This window comes from Suncus etruscus, chromosome 1 (genome assembly GCF_024139225.1).
Source record: "Suncus etruscus isolate mSunEtr1 chromosome 1, mSunEtr1.pri.cur, whole genome shotgun sequence".
Taxonomy (NCBI): domain Eukaryota; kingdom Metazoa; phylum Chordata; class Mammalia; order Eulipotyphla; family Soricidae; genus Suncus; species Suncus etruscus.
In genome coordinates this window covers 182,547,776-182,561,293 of record NC_064848.1, presented here as the reverse complement: position 1 = coordinate 182,561,293, position 13,518 = coordinate 182,547,776, and the positions used below count along the sequence as shown (strand labels likewise).

Below are 13,518 nucleotides of genomic sequence, written 5' to 3'. Positions count from 1 at the left end.
AGGGGTCCAGGAAGCCTCTTTGGGGAACTCAGAATTGGGTGGGGCAGACAAATGGGTACTGAGTACTGGCTGGAGTGTCCCCTAGCACATTTTGCTTCATTCAATTGCCTTAAATCTGGCTCTACCCCACTCCTCTCTGGAGCTGGCTAGAAATTCCATTTGTCTCTCCCCTGAACCCCAGTAAACCTCATCCCTCCCAGAAGCTTATGTGGGGGGATGGGCAGGGCTAGTTGCCTTATCTTGGGGTACATGTGGTAAGTGATCTCTTTGGTCTAAACATGCCTCTTTGGTCTAATGTGATCCTATGAACAACTTTGCTACTGGCCAGAAAGCCCCAGGTGGGAGGCGAGGGGTCTGAAAGTCACTCTCTTTCCTGCGGGGCCCAGGAGTTGCTTTGTCCCCCAGTAACTGGTGGCAAGACAGAAAGGAGGCCGGGGCTCCGAGCTCTACGCAAAGCTTGCACTTAATCATACTAATCATTGACTAATGAGTGGTTATGCTTCCTGACCTTGAGTAAATCACTTCACCTCTCTGTGAGTCTGCCTCCTTTCCTCTTGGCAGGTGGGAACAAGGTCCCTTATGAGGATGCTGTGTGATGTGGCTCCTCCCAGATCAGTGTCCATGGGGACAGGTCCCCTCTTCAGACTAACCCTAAAGTGAGATCAGGCCCTTCTCTGACTCCAGTTTAGGGTCCAAAGCCAGTTCTCATCCATCCTTTTCTTGGTTGGTTTTTAAGCACAACATTGGTGCTGAGGGGTTGCATCTGATTTGGGGGAGCAGCCCTCCCACTTGTCCTTTGCCCACCCGTAGGCACAAGGGTCTTCTGGTATCCCATTCCCCAACAGGGCTTTTCTCATCTCCCATAGGGACATCATTCTTCCCTAAGGCCTTTGTAGAGTGATGATTTTGCTTCCTGTTAAGCAGAGGCTAGAACCTGGGTCCCCCCCCCATACCTACTGTTGTACCATTGCCTCTGGTGGGACCCCAACCTAGGCTGTGGAACCCCATCAATGGGTGCTCATCTTCTCCAGAAACAGAAGCGACTTCCACCTCATTCTGGGCCTTACCTGCCAGATCCTGCTTAATCCATATGACCCATTATCCACAAGGACATCCTTGGTGGCCCCTAGATTCCTCAGTCATCCTCACACATGGCCACAGATTGGGATTTCTCATCACCCCAGATTACCCCACATCTGAGGCAATACCTTTTGCTCCGATGCTCTTCCAGTCTTCCAGAGTATGCCCACTGGCTTCCCACCACCCCACACCCCCCTCTCCTAAAAAGTCTCTCCCCCCATGATCAGTTTGCTTTCTTTTGGGGGGGATAGGGGCTCACACCCAGTGGTTCTCAGTGCTTATTCCTGGTTCTGAGCTCAGGGATCATTCCTAGCACGCTAAATGGACCATATGGAATGCTGGGGATCAAATCCAAGTCAGTCATATGCAAGGCAAGCACCCTAGCTGCTGTACTCTCTCTGGCCCATCAGTTGCTTTCTTGAACCAAATCCTGCCCCTTGATATTTGTCCTAATGAGTCTCATCAATCTAAAATGTTTTCATTATGGGGCCAGAGCGGTGGCGCAGGGGTAAGCCGTTGGCCTTGTATGCGGCTGACCTAGGACAGACCACAGTTTGATTCCCCAGCTACCCATGTGGTTCCCCCAAGCCAGGAGCAATTTCTGAGCACAGAGTCAGGAGTAACCCCTGAGCATCACCGGGTGTGGCCCTAAAACCAAAAATAAATAAATAAATAAATAAAATAAAGTTTTTGTTCATCCTCCCTCTTCCCCCTCCTACGTGTGACCCCCTCCCCGCTTTTCCCTCCCTTCTAAGCCCACAGTCAGCTCTTGTCTTCAACCTTACCGCATCTAGCCATTCATGGCCACCACAGTGCCGAAGGTTGTGGACACTTCCTGCCCCACACACCCATCACTAGCATCTCACACTATGACCACACGGCCCCTTCCTCCTTCGGCCCTCTGTTCTATGCTTTTCAGATAGCTCCCTTAGCACACGAGCTGTGCTGCTGGCTGTCCAGAATACTTCTCCCCAAACCAGAGTCTAATTCTCTTCCCTCCCCCATCACAGGTGTCCTCCTATGGCTGTCCATAAAGACCCCCACAATGACTGTCCCCATTCCTTCTCTTGAACCTTGTCATCACTGCCTCAGGGTCTGGATTTGATCCCCACAATTGAATGTTCCCTGAGCACTGCCAGCAGTAACTCCAAAGCTCAGAGCTGGGAATGGCCCGTTTGACCCAACAAAGGAACAAAAGGATCCCTCAGGTCAACTAGCTCAGAAAGGAGCTCCTGAAACCCAGCTTCAGCCTCTCCCTGTGTCCCTCCAATCTAAAGTAAATCCAACTCTGTCAGCATTGTTGACAGAAGCCTCCTCTTCCTCCCTTGACCTACTTGACATGTCTCCTCCACAGACCAGTCACATCCCCTCCAGCTTTCCAGCCCCCAATACAGACGGCCACCATCTCACTGGATCCTCCAGTGCCTCAGAACTATACCTACTTGTGCTCTTGTCTCTTTCCATTTCATTTCCTACCAGGCAACCTAATGAAACATTCCAGACTTGAGTCATTCACTCACTGCCCAGAGACTTCCATGTTCCCCTAAGAACTCAACCTCCTCACAGTTACCAGTAGCCTTAAGACCCGACTTCCTTGGTTTGGTGGCCAACCTGGTTCAATCCCCCATGTCCCATATGGTCTCTTGAGCCCTGCCAGGAGTAAGCCCTGAGCATGCCAGGCATGACCCCAAACAAAAAACAAAACCACCTAACCTCCTTGCTTCAGAAGCTCAGCCACCCCGAATCTGAGGACTCCTACACCCCAAATCACGGTGGCATCCCAAGACCTTTGCATTGATACCTCCTGCTTTTCCCATTATTACCCCTACAGCGCCACAGCCACCATCCTGTGGCCCTTAATGACCTCTCACCCCCTCAACTCCTCCCCCTTGCCTCTAGCAAGAGACCCAGTCAGACTGAGTAGAATTAGGGCAGAAACCTGACCTCTCTCAGTGGCCTCCCACAGCAGTGTCTGGCAGGCAGTGGGGGATCCATGTCGAGGGGCTGAGGTAACACACGACTCAAGGTGGGAGGAGTCCAAGTGAGGGCATAAAGTTGGTGCATCATCAGCATTCAGGGCGGGCTTCCTGGAGGGGGTAGATAGGGTGAGAGCGCAGAGCCGCAGGGGCTGGGCCAACCATGCCTTCTGCGAGTGGCCTCCTCCTATGTTAAAATGGTTTGACAAAATGAGCTGAGCCTCCGGCGTCCCATGGCCATGGCATCCTCAAAGACTACCGCCGGGCCCTCAAGAGAGTTCTCGGGCCGCAGGCGGCAGGTTGACAGCGCGCCCAGTCCCCCCAAACTGGAGCCCAAGACCGCAACCTCCCAGACCCGAGCCGGTCGTCCTACCATCCCGCGCCCAGTCACCAGGCGGCGCTCGGAGACCAGACACGCGACGCGCGGCATCGCCGGAGACCCGCTGCTCGGACTGGGCGCTCGCCACTTGCCCACGGCTGCGGCGCGCAGTAGCGCGTCCCGCCACTCCCACTCGGAGCAGCCCCGCTGGGCACGCGGGCGGGCCTATGCCTCCAGTTCTTACCTCCCCGCGGCTTCTTGTCCCTCGACCCATAGGTTCCCTGGATCAAGCAGGTCTGTGGCAGGAAGGGGGAAGCCCCCCATCCCATGCAGCAGAACCTGGAACCCACCACCCTTTGCAGACCTACCCCCAGATCTTTTCTTCCCTCCCCTTCCCCAGGCCCTCTGTTCTCTGATACTGCTTCCAGGAAGCCTTCCTTAAACTTCCACTGCTGATAGTATCAAGGGTCTTTGTCCAGCCAGGCCAAGGCCTGTTGCAGTCACTATCCTTACAGCTTTAGGGACCTGCCATGATTTAGGACTTGAGGCCCCTGCCCACGGGGTGGGCCTGCTTGATTCCCTGGGGAGTTCCAAAGTCCAGTGACTTGTGCTGAGTGAGAGTAATTTTGTATTGATTTTCCTTTCATAGCTCCCTGAGACTCCACTCCTGAGTCACTTTTTTTTTTTAAGCATGGTTTCTGGGACCAGACCCAGGAGTCCTGCATAACAACCCCTCTGAGACCCAGTGAGCAAAGGTGGCACTGCCAGGTGTGGCAGAGACCCCTCCGGAGAGAGCCCTGTGGGGAGGGGCCTGGTGGGGGCAGGGCATGGAACCCTGAGAGCTCTTGGTCTTTGTGACTGGCCCCTCGACCTCACAGTCAGTCATCCTTTCCATCGCCAGGTTTTGAGGTTGGGGGAGACGAATCTGGCAAGGAGCTACCCATGAGCCACCTTTCTTCACCCCCTCAAAAACATAAGGGGGAGCACAAATCCCTCGGTCTCCCCCGTGGTTCAGAAAGGTGGGCTGGGCAGGGAGTGGGGCTTTCTGGGCGGGATAGGGGGTACTTGAGTGAGCCTGGGGGTGGGGAGACACCCCTCCACTTGTTGCTGGCCCTCCTGCCTATGCCTATGCCAGGGGATGCTCCTCCCGGGACAAGGACCGCAGTGCAACGGTCACAAGCTCTGTGCCCATGTCTGCTGGAGGGAAGACCAGTCGAACCAACTGCTCCCAGTCTGCGACTACGCAGAGGGCTCCCAATCGCCTCATCCATGAGAAGTCGCCCCACCTTCTGCAACATGCCTACAACCCCGTGGACTGGTGAGTGCCCCCCTCGGCTTCCAGAGCTACCCTCCACACCCTTCACCTCTCCCTGTCTGTGCCACTTCTTTCCTCCCTCCCATCTGCACTAGGTACCCCTGGGGACAGGAAGCCTTCGACAAGGCCCGGAGAGAAAACAAGCCGATATTCCTCTCAGGTGAGCCAGACTGTCAGGCTCAGGTCAGGGAGCGCTCGATGGAGAAACACCAACTGGGTGTGGAGCCTCCTGGCTGTATCCCCAACCCTTCACTGGCTTCCCTTGGCCCTTTCCAGTGGGCTACTCCACCTGTCACTGGTGTCACCTGATGGAAGAGGAGTCGTTCCAGAATGAAGAGATCAGCCAATTGCTCAATGAGGACTTTGTCAGCGTGAAGGTAGACCGGGAGGAGCGGCCAGATGTGGACAAGGTGTTCATGACCTTCGTGCAGGTGGGCGCCCTGTCTTCCCCAGGAGTGGGCATGGAGCCCTGCCTGAGGCTGTGCCCCTCACCTCGTCTTCTCTCTCTAGGCCACGAGCAGTGGTGGGGGCTGGCCCATGAACGTGTGGTTGACTCCCAGCCTCCAGCCCTTCGTGGGGGGCACCTACTTCCCCCCTGAGGATGGCCTAACTCGAATTGGTTTCCGCACAGTCTTGCTGAGGATAAAGGACCAGGTATGATTGCTGTGGGGAGCGTGTGTATGGGGGGGGGGCGGCCCTCACCTAACACCTGAGACTGAGCCCCAGGTCTGCCCCTGTCCCCTGCAGTGGAAGACTAACAAGACCACCCTGCTGGAAAACAGTCAACGGGTCACCAATGCACTGCTGGCCAGGTCGGAGATCAACATGGGGGACCGCCAGCTGCCCCCCTCGGCCGCCATCATGAATAGCCGCTGCTTCCAGCAGCTGGACGAAGGCTATGATGAGGAATATGGTGGCTTTGCTGAGGCCCCCAAGTTTCCCACGCCTGGTCAGTGTCCTCTGACCTGCATGGCCCCTCCTGTTTGTGAACCCTGACCTCTATTTGGCCAAATCTGCTCTCACGGTCAGTTACTGGCTGACCCTGACCCCACAGCAATCTTTTCACCTCTGGGTTGACCTGAACTTGTTGACCCCAGCCTGTTGCTGGCAAGAGGCACCTAACCCTGAAGACTTCTCACATCCAGCGCCCTCACCCCATCTCTCACCCATCTGCTCTTGGCCCCACAGTGATATTGAACTTCCTGCTCTCCTACTGGCTCAGTCACCGCATCACCCCGGATGGTTCCCGGGCCCAGCAGATGGCCTTGCACACCCTGAAAATGATGGCCAATGGTGGCATTCGAGACCATGTGGGCCAGGTGAGGGGGCCTGCCTTCCCCAGAAGGGACAGCCAGAGTCAACATATGGGGGCCAAAATGGGCCATGGCCTCTAGCCCCCACATCCCACCTGGTACAGGGCTTTCACCGTTACTCCACGGACCGCCAGTGGCACGTCCCTCACTTCGAGAAGATGCTCTATGACCAGGCACAACTCACGGTGGCCTATTCGCAGGCCTTCCAGGTGATCCTGGGCTGGACTCCATCAGGCTACCTCCTCCACTGCCTCTCCCCCAGAAACCCTCTCCAGGGGGGGAACCCTGACACTCCATAGACCTAGGGCCCCTGTTTATAACCACCTTACTCCCCCTAGATCACGGGCGACGAGTTCTATAGTGATGTGGCCAAGGGTATCCTGCAGTATGTGGTTCGGAACTTGAATCACCGGGTATGTGACTCCCTGATTCGGGGGTGGGGGAGATGGTATGGGGGGGATTTGTGGCGAGGCCCCTGCTGCATCATGACGCAGGTGCCAGCTCACTCCTCCCCTCCCTTACCCCATAGTCTGGAGGCTTCTATAGTGCCGAAGATGCAGACTCGCCACCAGAGCGGGGCACAAAGCCCAAGGAGGGTGCCTTCTACCTGTGGACAGTGAAGGAGATTCAGCAACTGCTGCCTGAGCCGGTGCCAGGTGCCACAGAGCCACTGACTTCCGGCCAGCTGCTGATCAAGCACTACGGGTTCACAGAGGGTGGCAACATCAGTGCCAACCAGGTGGGGACTCTGTGGGGCTTCCCTAAGGGAGGGGCCCCAGAACCCCCCAGATCAGCGAGACTGACCAGCAGACGAGGCTGATTTCCCCCACCCCACCACCACAGGACCTCACGGGGGAACTGCAGGGCCTGAATGTGCTGACTGAACGCTATTCGCTGGAGCTGACTGCTGCCCGCTTCGGCCTGGACGTGGAAGCTGTGCGGTTACTGCTCAACACGGGGTTGGAGAAGCTCTTCCAGACCCGCAAGCACCGGCCAAAGCCACACCTGGACACCAAGATGTTGGCAGCCTGGAATGGTAGGTGAGGGGCACCCTGGGGCCCACCCCTACATCCACTTAGCCCTCTTAGGGTCCCCCACCCTCATGTGGCAGACTATCTCTAGGTCAAGCTTTTTTTTTGGGGGGGGGAGGTTACACCCAGCAGCGCTCAGGGGCTGCTCCTGGCTCTGTGCTCAGAAATTGCTCCTGGCAGGTTCTGGGGTTCATATGGGATGCCGGGATTTGAACCACCGTCCTTGTGCATGCAAGACAAATGCCTGACTTCCATGCTATCTCTCCAGCCCCCATCCCTAGGTTGAGTTTAAGAGCATCAGTCACCCCACCCCTATGAGCCCCTAGGATGGGGGAAGTTGGGGAGGGCCTTCCTCAAAGGCTTCTCTAGCCACTTAAAACCACCACTGTGTCCCCCCTCCAGGCCTGATGGTGTCTGGCTTTGCGGTGACCGGGGCTGTCCTGGGGATGGAGAAGTTAGTCAACTATGCCATCAATGGAGCCAAGTTCCTGAAAAGACACATGTTCGACGTGGCCAGCGGCCGCCTCATGCGAAGCTGCTATGCAGGCAATGGGGGGACTGTGGAATACAGGTGAGAAGCTGGTCTCCCTGGAGGTCCCAGACCCAAATCTGGTCATTTCTCCCTATGGTCCTGCCCTCTCCAGCTCGAAATTCCTTGAGGTGCATTCACTTATCTGGGCAATGGGCGGATGGTCTTTCCTCCAGCAGCTTTTCAAGGTTAAAATGGAAGGGGACAGAGAGATAATATAGCAGGCAGAGCTCTTCCCTTGCAGGTGGCTGACCTAGGTTAAATCCTGCATCCTATATGGTCCCCCGAGTCCTGCCGGGAGTGAACACTGAGTGTAGAATCAGGAGTAAGACTTAAATACTGCCAGTTGTAGCCCCCAAAACTAAAAACATTAAAAGCAGGGACCTGGGGTATGGATCAAAGTGGCAGAACACACGTGTGTATGTGAGACTTAAGATTGATAGATGTTATTCGGTGGTATAGATGGTCCCCAGCACCCTGTGGCAGGATAGCACCATGTCTCGGGACCTGCATCCCCAGCTATGTCCCCAGGAGCAGCTCCAGGCAGGCCCTTCTCACCCAAGTCCTGTCCCCAGCCCCTCTCCCATGCCTGTCTTTGCAGCAATCCGCCCTGCTGGGGCTTTCTGGAAGACTACGCCTTCGTAGTGCGGGGCCTGCTAGACCTGTATGAGGCCTCGCAGGAGAGCTCTTGGCTCGAGTGGGCGCTGAGATTGCAGGACACACAGGACAGGCTCTTCTGGGACTCGCGGGGTGGCGGCTACTTCTGCAGCGAGGCTGAGATGGGGTCTGGCCTGCCCCTGCGCCTGAAGGACGGTCAGTGGGACATGTGGTGTCTTGAAGGGTTCATGAGACACCACACTGCGTCACAGGGCTGGGCACCAGCAAAATGGCCATGGGATTGTCTCTTGGGATCGTGTCTCCCCTGCATGTAACCAAGAAGCTCCGGACAAGCCTCTTCATGACAAGTGTTGTTGGGGGGACATCTGGCAGGTCCCACGTGTTGTTCCTGGCTCTGTCGGTAGAGTTCTATTCCCCACCACCACGCGTGGTTATCAGGAAACCATGTGGCACTGGGGACTGGGACACATGTAGGAGGCTATTGTATTCACCTTTCTGTTCTCAGTGTTGCTCAGGGCTTACTCCTGGCTCTGCTCAGGGATCAATCCTCGAAAGTTGGAGGGGAACCATATGTGGTACTTGGGATTGAATTTGTGTCAGTCGTGTGTCCTCTCCATTGTACTATTGCTCCAGCCCCTCATTTCCCGTCCCCTCTTTATTTTGGTTTTTGGAACACACCTGGAAGTACTCAGGGCTAACTCCTAGCTCAGCACTGTCCTAGCGGACTTGGGGGGCCATATGGGATGCTGGGGACCAAACCCAGGTAGGTTGTGTGCCAGGCAAGCACCCTGCCCCACTGTGCTATGGCTCTGGCCCCACATCATCTCCATCCTTAACATGCAAACTCAGGGCTGATGCAGAGATTAATTTAGCTATTGATTGGTTCATTTAGCGATTAAATCAGCTAATGTTTAGCTGCAGTTAACTGATGTGCCCTAACTGACAGAGGATGACTCAGTCTTTTCCTCACAGAGCCTGAAATGTGTGACACGTGAAAGCCCTAAAGGGGTAGATATGCACCTGCGCTTCCCTTCAGTGTCTGCCACTTCCACCATCTCTTCACCTCCTTCCCCCACCCCCTAAGCACTTGGAAGTCCCATGGGAACTGGTTTTCTGACAGTGCTGTCAGGGATCAAACAGGCTTCGGCACAGGCCAACCACATAGTAGGTGTTCAGGAAAGTGGCAGCACAACTGAAGGGGCCTGAGAGTGAGGCAGGAGGACAGAGGGGCCCTGAGACAGGTGGCATCTCTTTGGGGGCTGGAGGACAGGTAGGAGCTCAGGTGGGCATGGAGTAGCAGAGGGGCCTGTAAGGGATATCTTGTACCCCAATGAAGGTGAGGTAGAGACCAGAAGGGAAGAGAGGGGCACATGCCTGGTAGTGGAGGGTTTGAAGTTATAGTGATTTTTTTTTACCATACCCAGTGGCACTCAGGTGTTACTCCTGGCTCTGTGCTCAGAAATCACTCCTGGCGCTCAGGGGACCAGTTGGGATGCCAGGTATCAAACCGGGATCGATCACATCGTGCAAGGCAAACCTGCTATGCTATGACTCCGGCTCGATGTAGTGATTCTGATTGAGTTGGATTTAGAGTGGATCTAAAACCTCACTAGCCTATGGCTGCTGAGGGCAGTCAGGGGCCCCCACAGAGGAGGCCGTTGTTGGCACAGACCTGTCAAGGCGGAAGTCGGGGTGGGGAGGTGTGGCAGGGTTGGATCTATTCTAGCTGCAGACCCAGCAGACTCGTGGGTGGATTTGCAGTGGGAGGTGGTGGGGGAAAGGGGCAGGCACGACTGCTGCCTGCTCTGGCTCTAGCTGGGCAGGAATGGAGCTGTCAGCCTGGCATGACTGTTGGGCCCAGGGGGCACGGGGTGTGGAGGAGCCTGCAGATGAAACAACAGAGGCTTCCCTGCCTGTAGAGGGGGAAACAGGCTCCTCCTCTGCCCTGGCGACAGACAGCCCTGCCTGAGGCTCCTGGCTACCCAGGACTCTGACTCAACCCCTGCCCCTCTGGGTCCTGCAGACCAGGATGGGCCGGAGCCCAGTGGCAACTCGGTGTCGGCCCACAACCTACTCAGACTTCACGGCTTCACGGGCCACAAGGACTGGCTGGACAAGTGTGTGTGCCTGCTGACGGCCTTCTCTGAGCGCATGCGTCGGGTCCCTGTGGCGCTCCCCGAGATGGTCCGTGCCCTCTCTGTGTACCAGCAGACCCTCAAGCAGGTGGGCTTGGGCTACATTTTGTGGGGAGGAAGCTGGGCCACTGTGGCGTTATCAGCTAAAGTACCTGGGGATGCGCCCTGTCTGTGAATGTGGAGTCGTCTCTGAGTTTGTGCAGGTGGCTCTGTGAGACCTTTTGGTTTTTTGTGTGTGTGTGTGTGGTTTTTGTTTTGTTTTTGTTTTTGTTTTTTTTGGTTTTTGGGCCACACCCGGTGTTGCTCAGGGGTTACTCCTGGCTGTCTGCTCAGAAATAGCTCCTGGCAGGCACGGGGAGGACCACATGGGACACCGGGATTCGAACCAACCATCTTTGGTCCTGGATCAGCTGCTTGCAAGGCAAACGCCGCTGTGCTATCTCTCCGGGCCCATGTGAGACCTTTTGTTAGACCAGTGTGTCTGTATCACAGGATGCAGCTGTGTCTGAGTAGGGCCTCCTGTAGGGGCACTCAGAGTTGGGAGCAGGCAGATAGGGGTCCCTATGGTAAAATGGTGTGTCACTCTACCCCTCTGGGTGTAGTTAGTGGGACTGTTGGAAGTGCAGGTGGGTGCTCACCTGTATGTGGGTCCCTGAAGTGTGAGGTTATATGCATGGGAAGAAGAGTGAATGCACTTGCCTACATATGTATGTATGTGGAGTAGTATGCTCTGTCAGGTGTGCAGGTGTGTGTGTGAAGATATTGGGTGTAGGTGTGCCAACTTGCAGATATGTACAGGTGTAAACCTATGTGCAAGTGTTTATGTGCCTGTGTAATTATTTCTCTGTGTGTGTTTGCAGGTATATCTGCCTCTATGTGTATAAGTGTCTGTGGCTTTGGGGGGAAGTCTGTCTTTAATGTATCTTGTTCTTTATATGTGGTGGGGGTCTGTTCCCTATATGTGCCTCCACACTGTATGACATAGTTCCTTGAGTCCCCATGCATATGTGCATATGTGTGTGCATGTTTATGCATACATACTCTCCCTTGCCAAGCAGTGAATGGGTGATTGCTCACCAGCAGTGCTTTGGGCTCTGCTCTGGATATGGGTAGAACCCTGCACTTGGAACTAAGTGGCTCTCCTCTCTGGGTCAGGTGGTGATCTGTGGAGACCCGCAGGCCAAGGACACCAAGGCCCTGCTGCAGTGCGTACACTCAGTCTACGTCCCCAACAAGGTGTGTCCAGGCTGCCCCCTGCCTGCTGTCCCCTCCCATCTGTGGATTACCTCCTGCCTATTCAGAGAAACCGATGAGCCCTGTTAGGACCCCACCACCACCAGGTGATCCCTCTCCCCCAGGTGCTGATTCTGGCTGACGGGGACCCCTGCAGCTTCCTTTCCCGCCAGTTGCCCTTCCTGTCCACGCTGCGGAGGCAGGAGGACCGTGCCACTGCCTACGTGTATGAGAACCAGAGCTGTTCCATGCCTATCACGGAGCCCTGCGAGCTACGCAAAATGCTCCATTAGAGATTGCCTGGTCCTTCTGAGGCTGGAGCCCAATGAAGAGCTTCTCCAAAAAACGAGACTGGAAATCTGCAGGGCCCTGCTGAACCTATGGCCACCCCCAGGCCTCATCCCTTCTGCCTCCTGATGGGCAGAAATAAACCTAACAGCGTCCCGTGGGAACTTAGATCTCCACCTTGTAGGGCTCTTTCTTGGGATCCCTGTCACCATTCCTGGCCCCAGGAAAAAAATAAAATGCAGGATGGGGAATCAATCATAACCACCAGGAATGAGGTTGAGAATGGCTTGCACAGGATAGGAGGGCTGTCCTTTCTCCTATATGTTTTGTAGGGGTTCTCCTTTTTTTAGCTAGGGGAGAGGCAAATTCTTAGAGGAATTTTTGGGTTTTTCACATTTGCACATGCTCTAAGGACCTGGTGGAGTCACTGTTAACAGAATCAAAGTGATTTCTTTTGGGGTATCCCATCCATCCGGAACCCAGCTTCCAACTTCTTCAAGATGGAATATGACCTCTGCAAATCTTCCCTGCTCCCACCCTGGCCAATTCCTAGAGTGTCCCTGAGATTCCAGGCCTTTATCTATAGCTAGGTCCTTCAAGCTGCAGGGCCAGTCCCTTTCTGGTGGCACCTCCTATACCCTCAGTCTGGGGAGAGGCTCACAAATCATAGCCTTGCCCCCACATCTTTACAAGCCACAGAAACCCCACTGGGGGAGGAGACAGGAAAATGCACCTTTAAGAACATGGATAGGTGACAATGGGCAAGTGTGGAGGAAAGGAAGGAGCTTCCTGCTGCCTTGTGCCTGGCACTCCCAAGAACCCCAGAACCAAGCCACAGAGTTGGGCAGAGGATGTACCAGCAAGGAGACCAGAGTGAAGGCCTCACTTATAGGGGACAGGATGTCAATATAGAGAAGAGCAGGCCAAGAGACTGGGCCAAGTTGTTGCAAGGTCCACTCAGGACCATGCCCACACACGGTCACTGGGACTGGCTGGCTCGCTTGGCGCAAGCCACCAGCCCATCTGGAGGGGCCTGGGGCTCTGGCCAACAAGGTCAGCTGGCCCTTTCTGCCTGGAGCCTGTTCTGCCTTGCCAGGAAGTCTGAGGCTGGGCAAGTGAAGCCAAGGCTATGGGGGATGACAGGGACGGGTGGAGCATGGCAAAAAGTGGGGAGCACAGGTGGCCTTTTTGGCAGCCTCAGCGCTGGCTGTGAAATAGTCTGGACAATTTGCATTGCCCTCATGTCTGTCACCCCTTGTTATGGGACAGCAAGGCAGGGACCTTTTGCCCCAGATGAATCAATATCCCAGACCCAGAGAAGGCAAGAAATTAACCTAAGACTGGTCATCACTTCAGGTTCTTTATGAGGTATGGAGAGGACAATAAGAACCACTATGGCTTGGCAACTCTAGGAGGTGACTGTCATCTCTCAAGCCGGTCTTCCTTCTGCTCTCCCTGAAAGAATTGGGCAGGAGTTTCACAAAAGGGTTCTGGTAAGCAGGCTCGAGGAAGGTGATGGGGCCTTAAAGTCACCTCCTGGTTAGGTGCTTACAGAGTAAAGGTTAAGTGCTCCTCAGATGTGGGATTTTCCATCTGTAGCTGCTTTTCCTGAGCCCTTCAGGTTCCAGGACCATTGGACATGGAGCCTGTAGGTTTGAGCAATCATTTAAGTAACTTCATC

The 13,518-nt window shown here is 55.1% G+C and overlaps 1 protein-coding gene across 1 annotated transcript; it reads left to right on the top strand.

The window, feature by feature from the left end:
- The first annotated feature begins 4,317 nt into the window (after positions 1–4,317).
- Positions 4,318–11,842, top strand: SPATA20 (spermatogenesis associated 20). Its single transcript, XM_049772810.1, has 16 exons — positions 4,318–4,394; positions 4,511–4,693; positions 4,786–4,850; positions 4,967–5,121; positions 5,201–5,344; positions 5,438–5,639; positions 5,879–6,009; positions 6,108–6,212; positions 6,342–6,416; positions 6,533–6,742; positions 6,847–7,039; positions 7,437–7,605; positions 8,165–8,376; positions 10,205–10,404; positions 11,472–11,552; positions 11,675–11,842. The coding sequence occupies exons 1-16, from the start codon at positions 4,318–4,320 to the stop codon at positions 11,840–11,842; spliced, it is 2,370 nt and encodes a 789-aa protein (XP_049628767.1).
- Positions 11,843–13,518: the final 1,676 nt, after the last annotated feature.

Excerpts from the sequence above, each read along its gene's own strand:
- SPATA20 (XM_049772810.1), top strand. The coding sequence starts at position 4,318 with ATGAGCCACCTTTCTTCACCCCCTCAAAAACATAAGGGGGAGCACAAA. Across the intron at positions 6,743-6,846 it reads GCAACATCAGTGCCAACCAG|GACCTCACGGGGGAACTGCA; the intron begins GTGGGGACTCTG and ends CCACCACCACAG. Across the intron at positions 10,405-11,471 it reads ACCAGCAGACCCTCAAGCAG|GTGGTGATCTGTGGAGACCC; the intron begins GTGGGCTTGGGC and ends TCTCTGGGTCAG.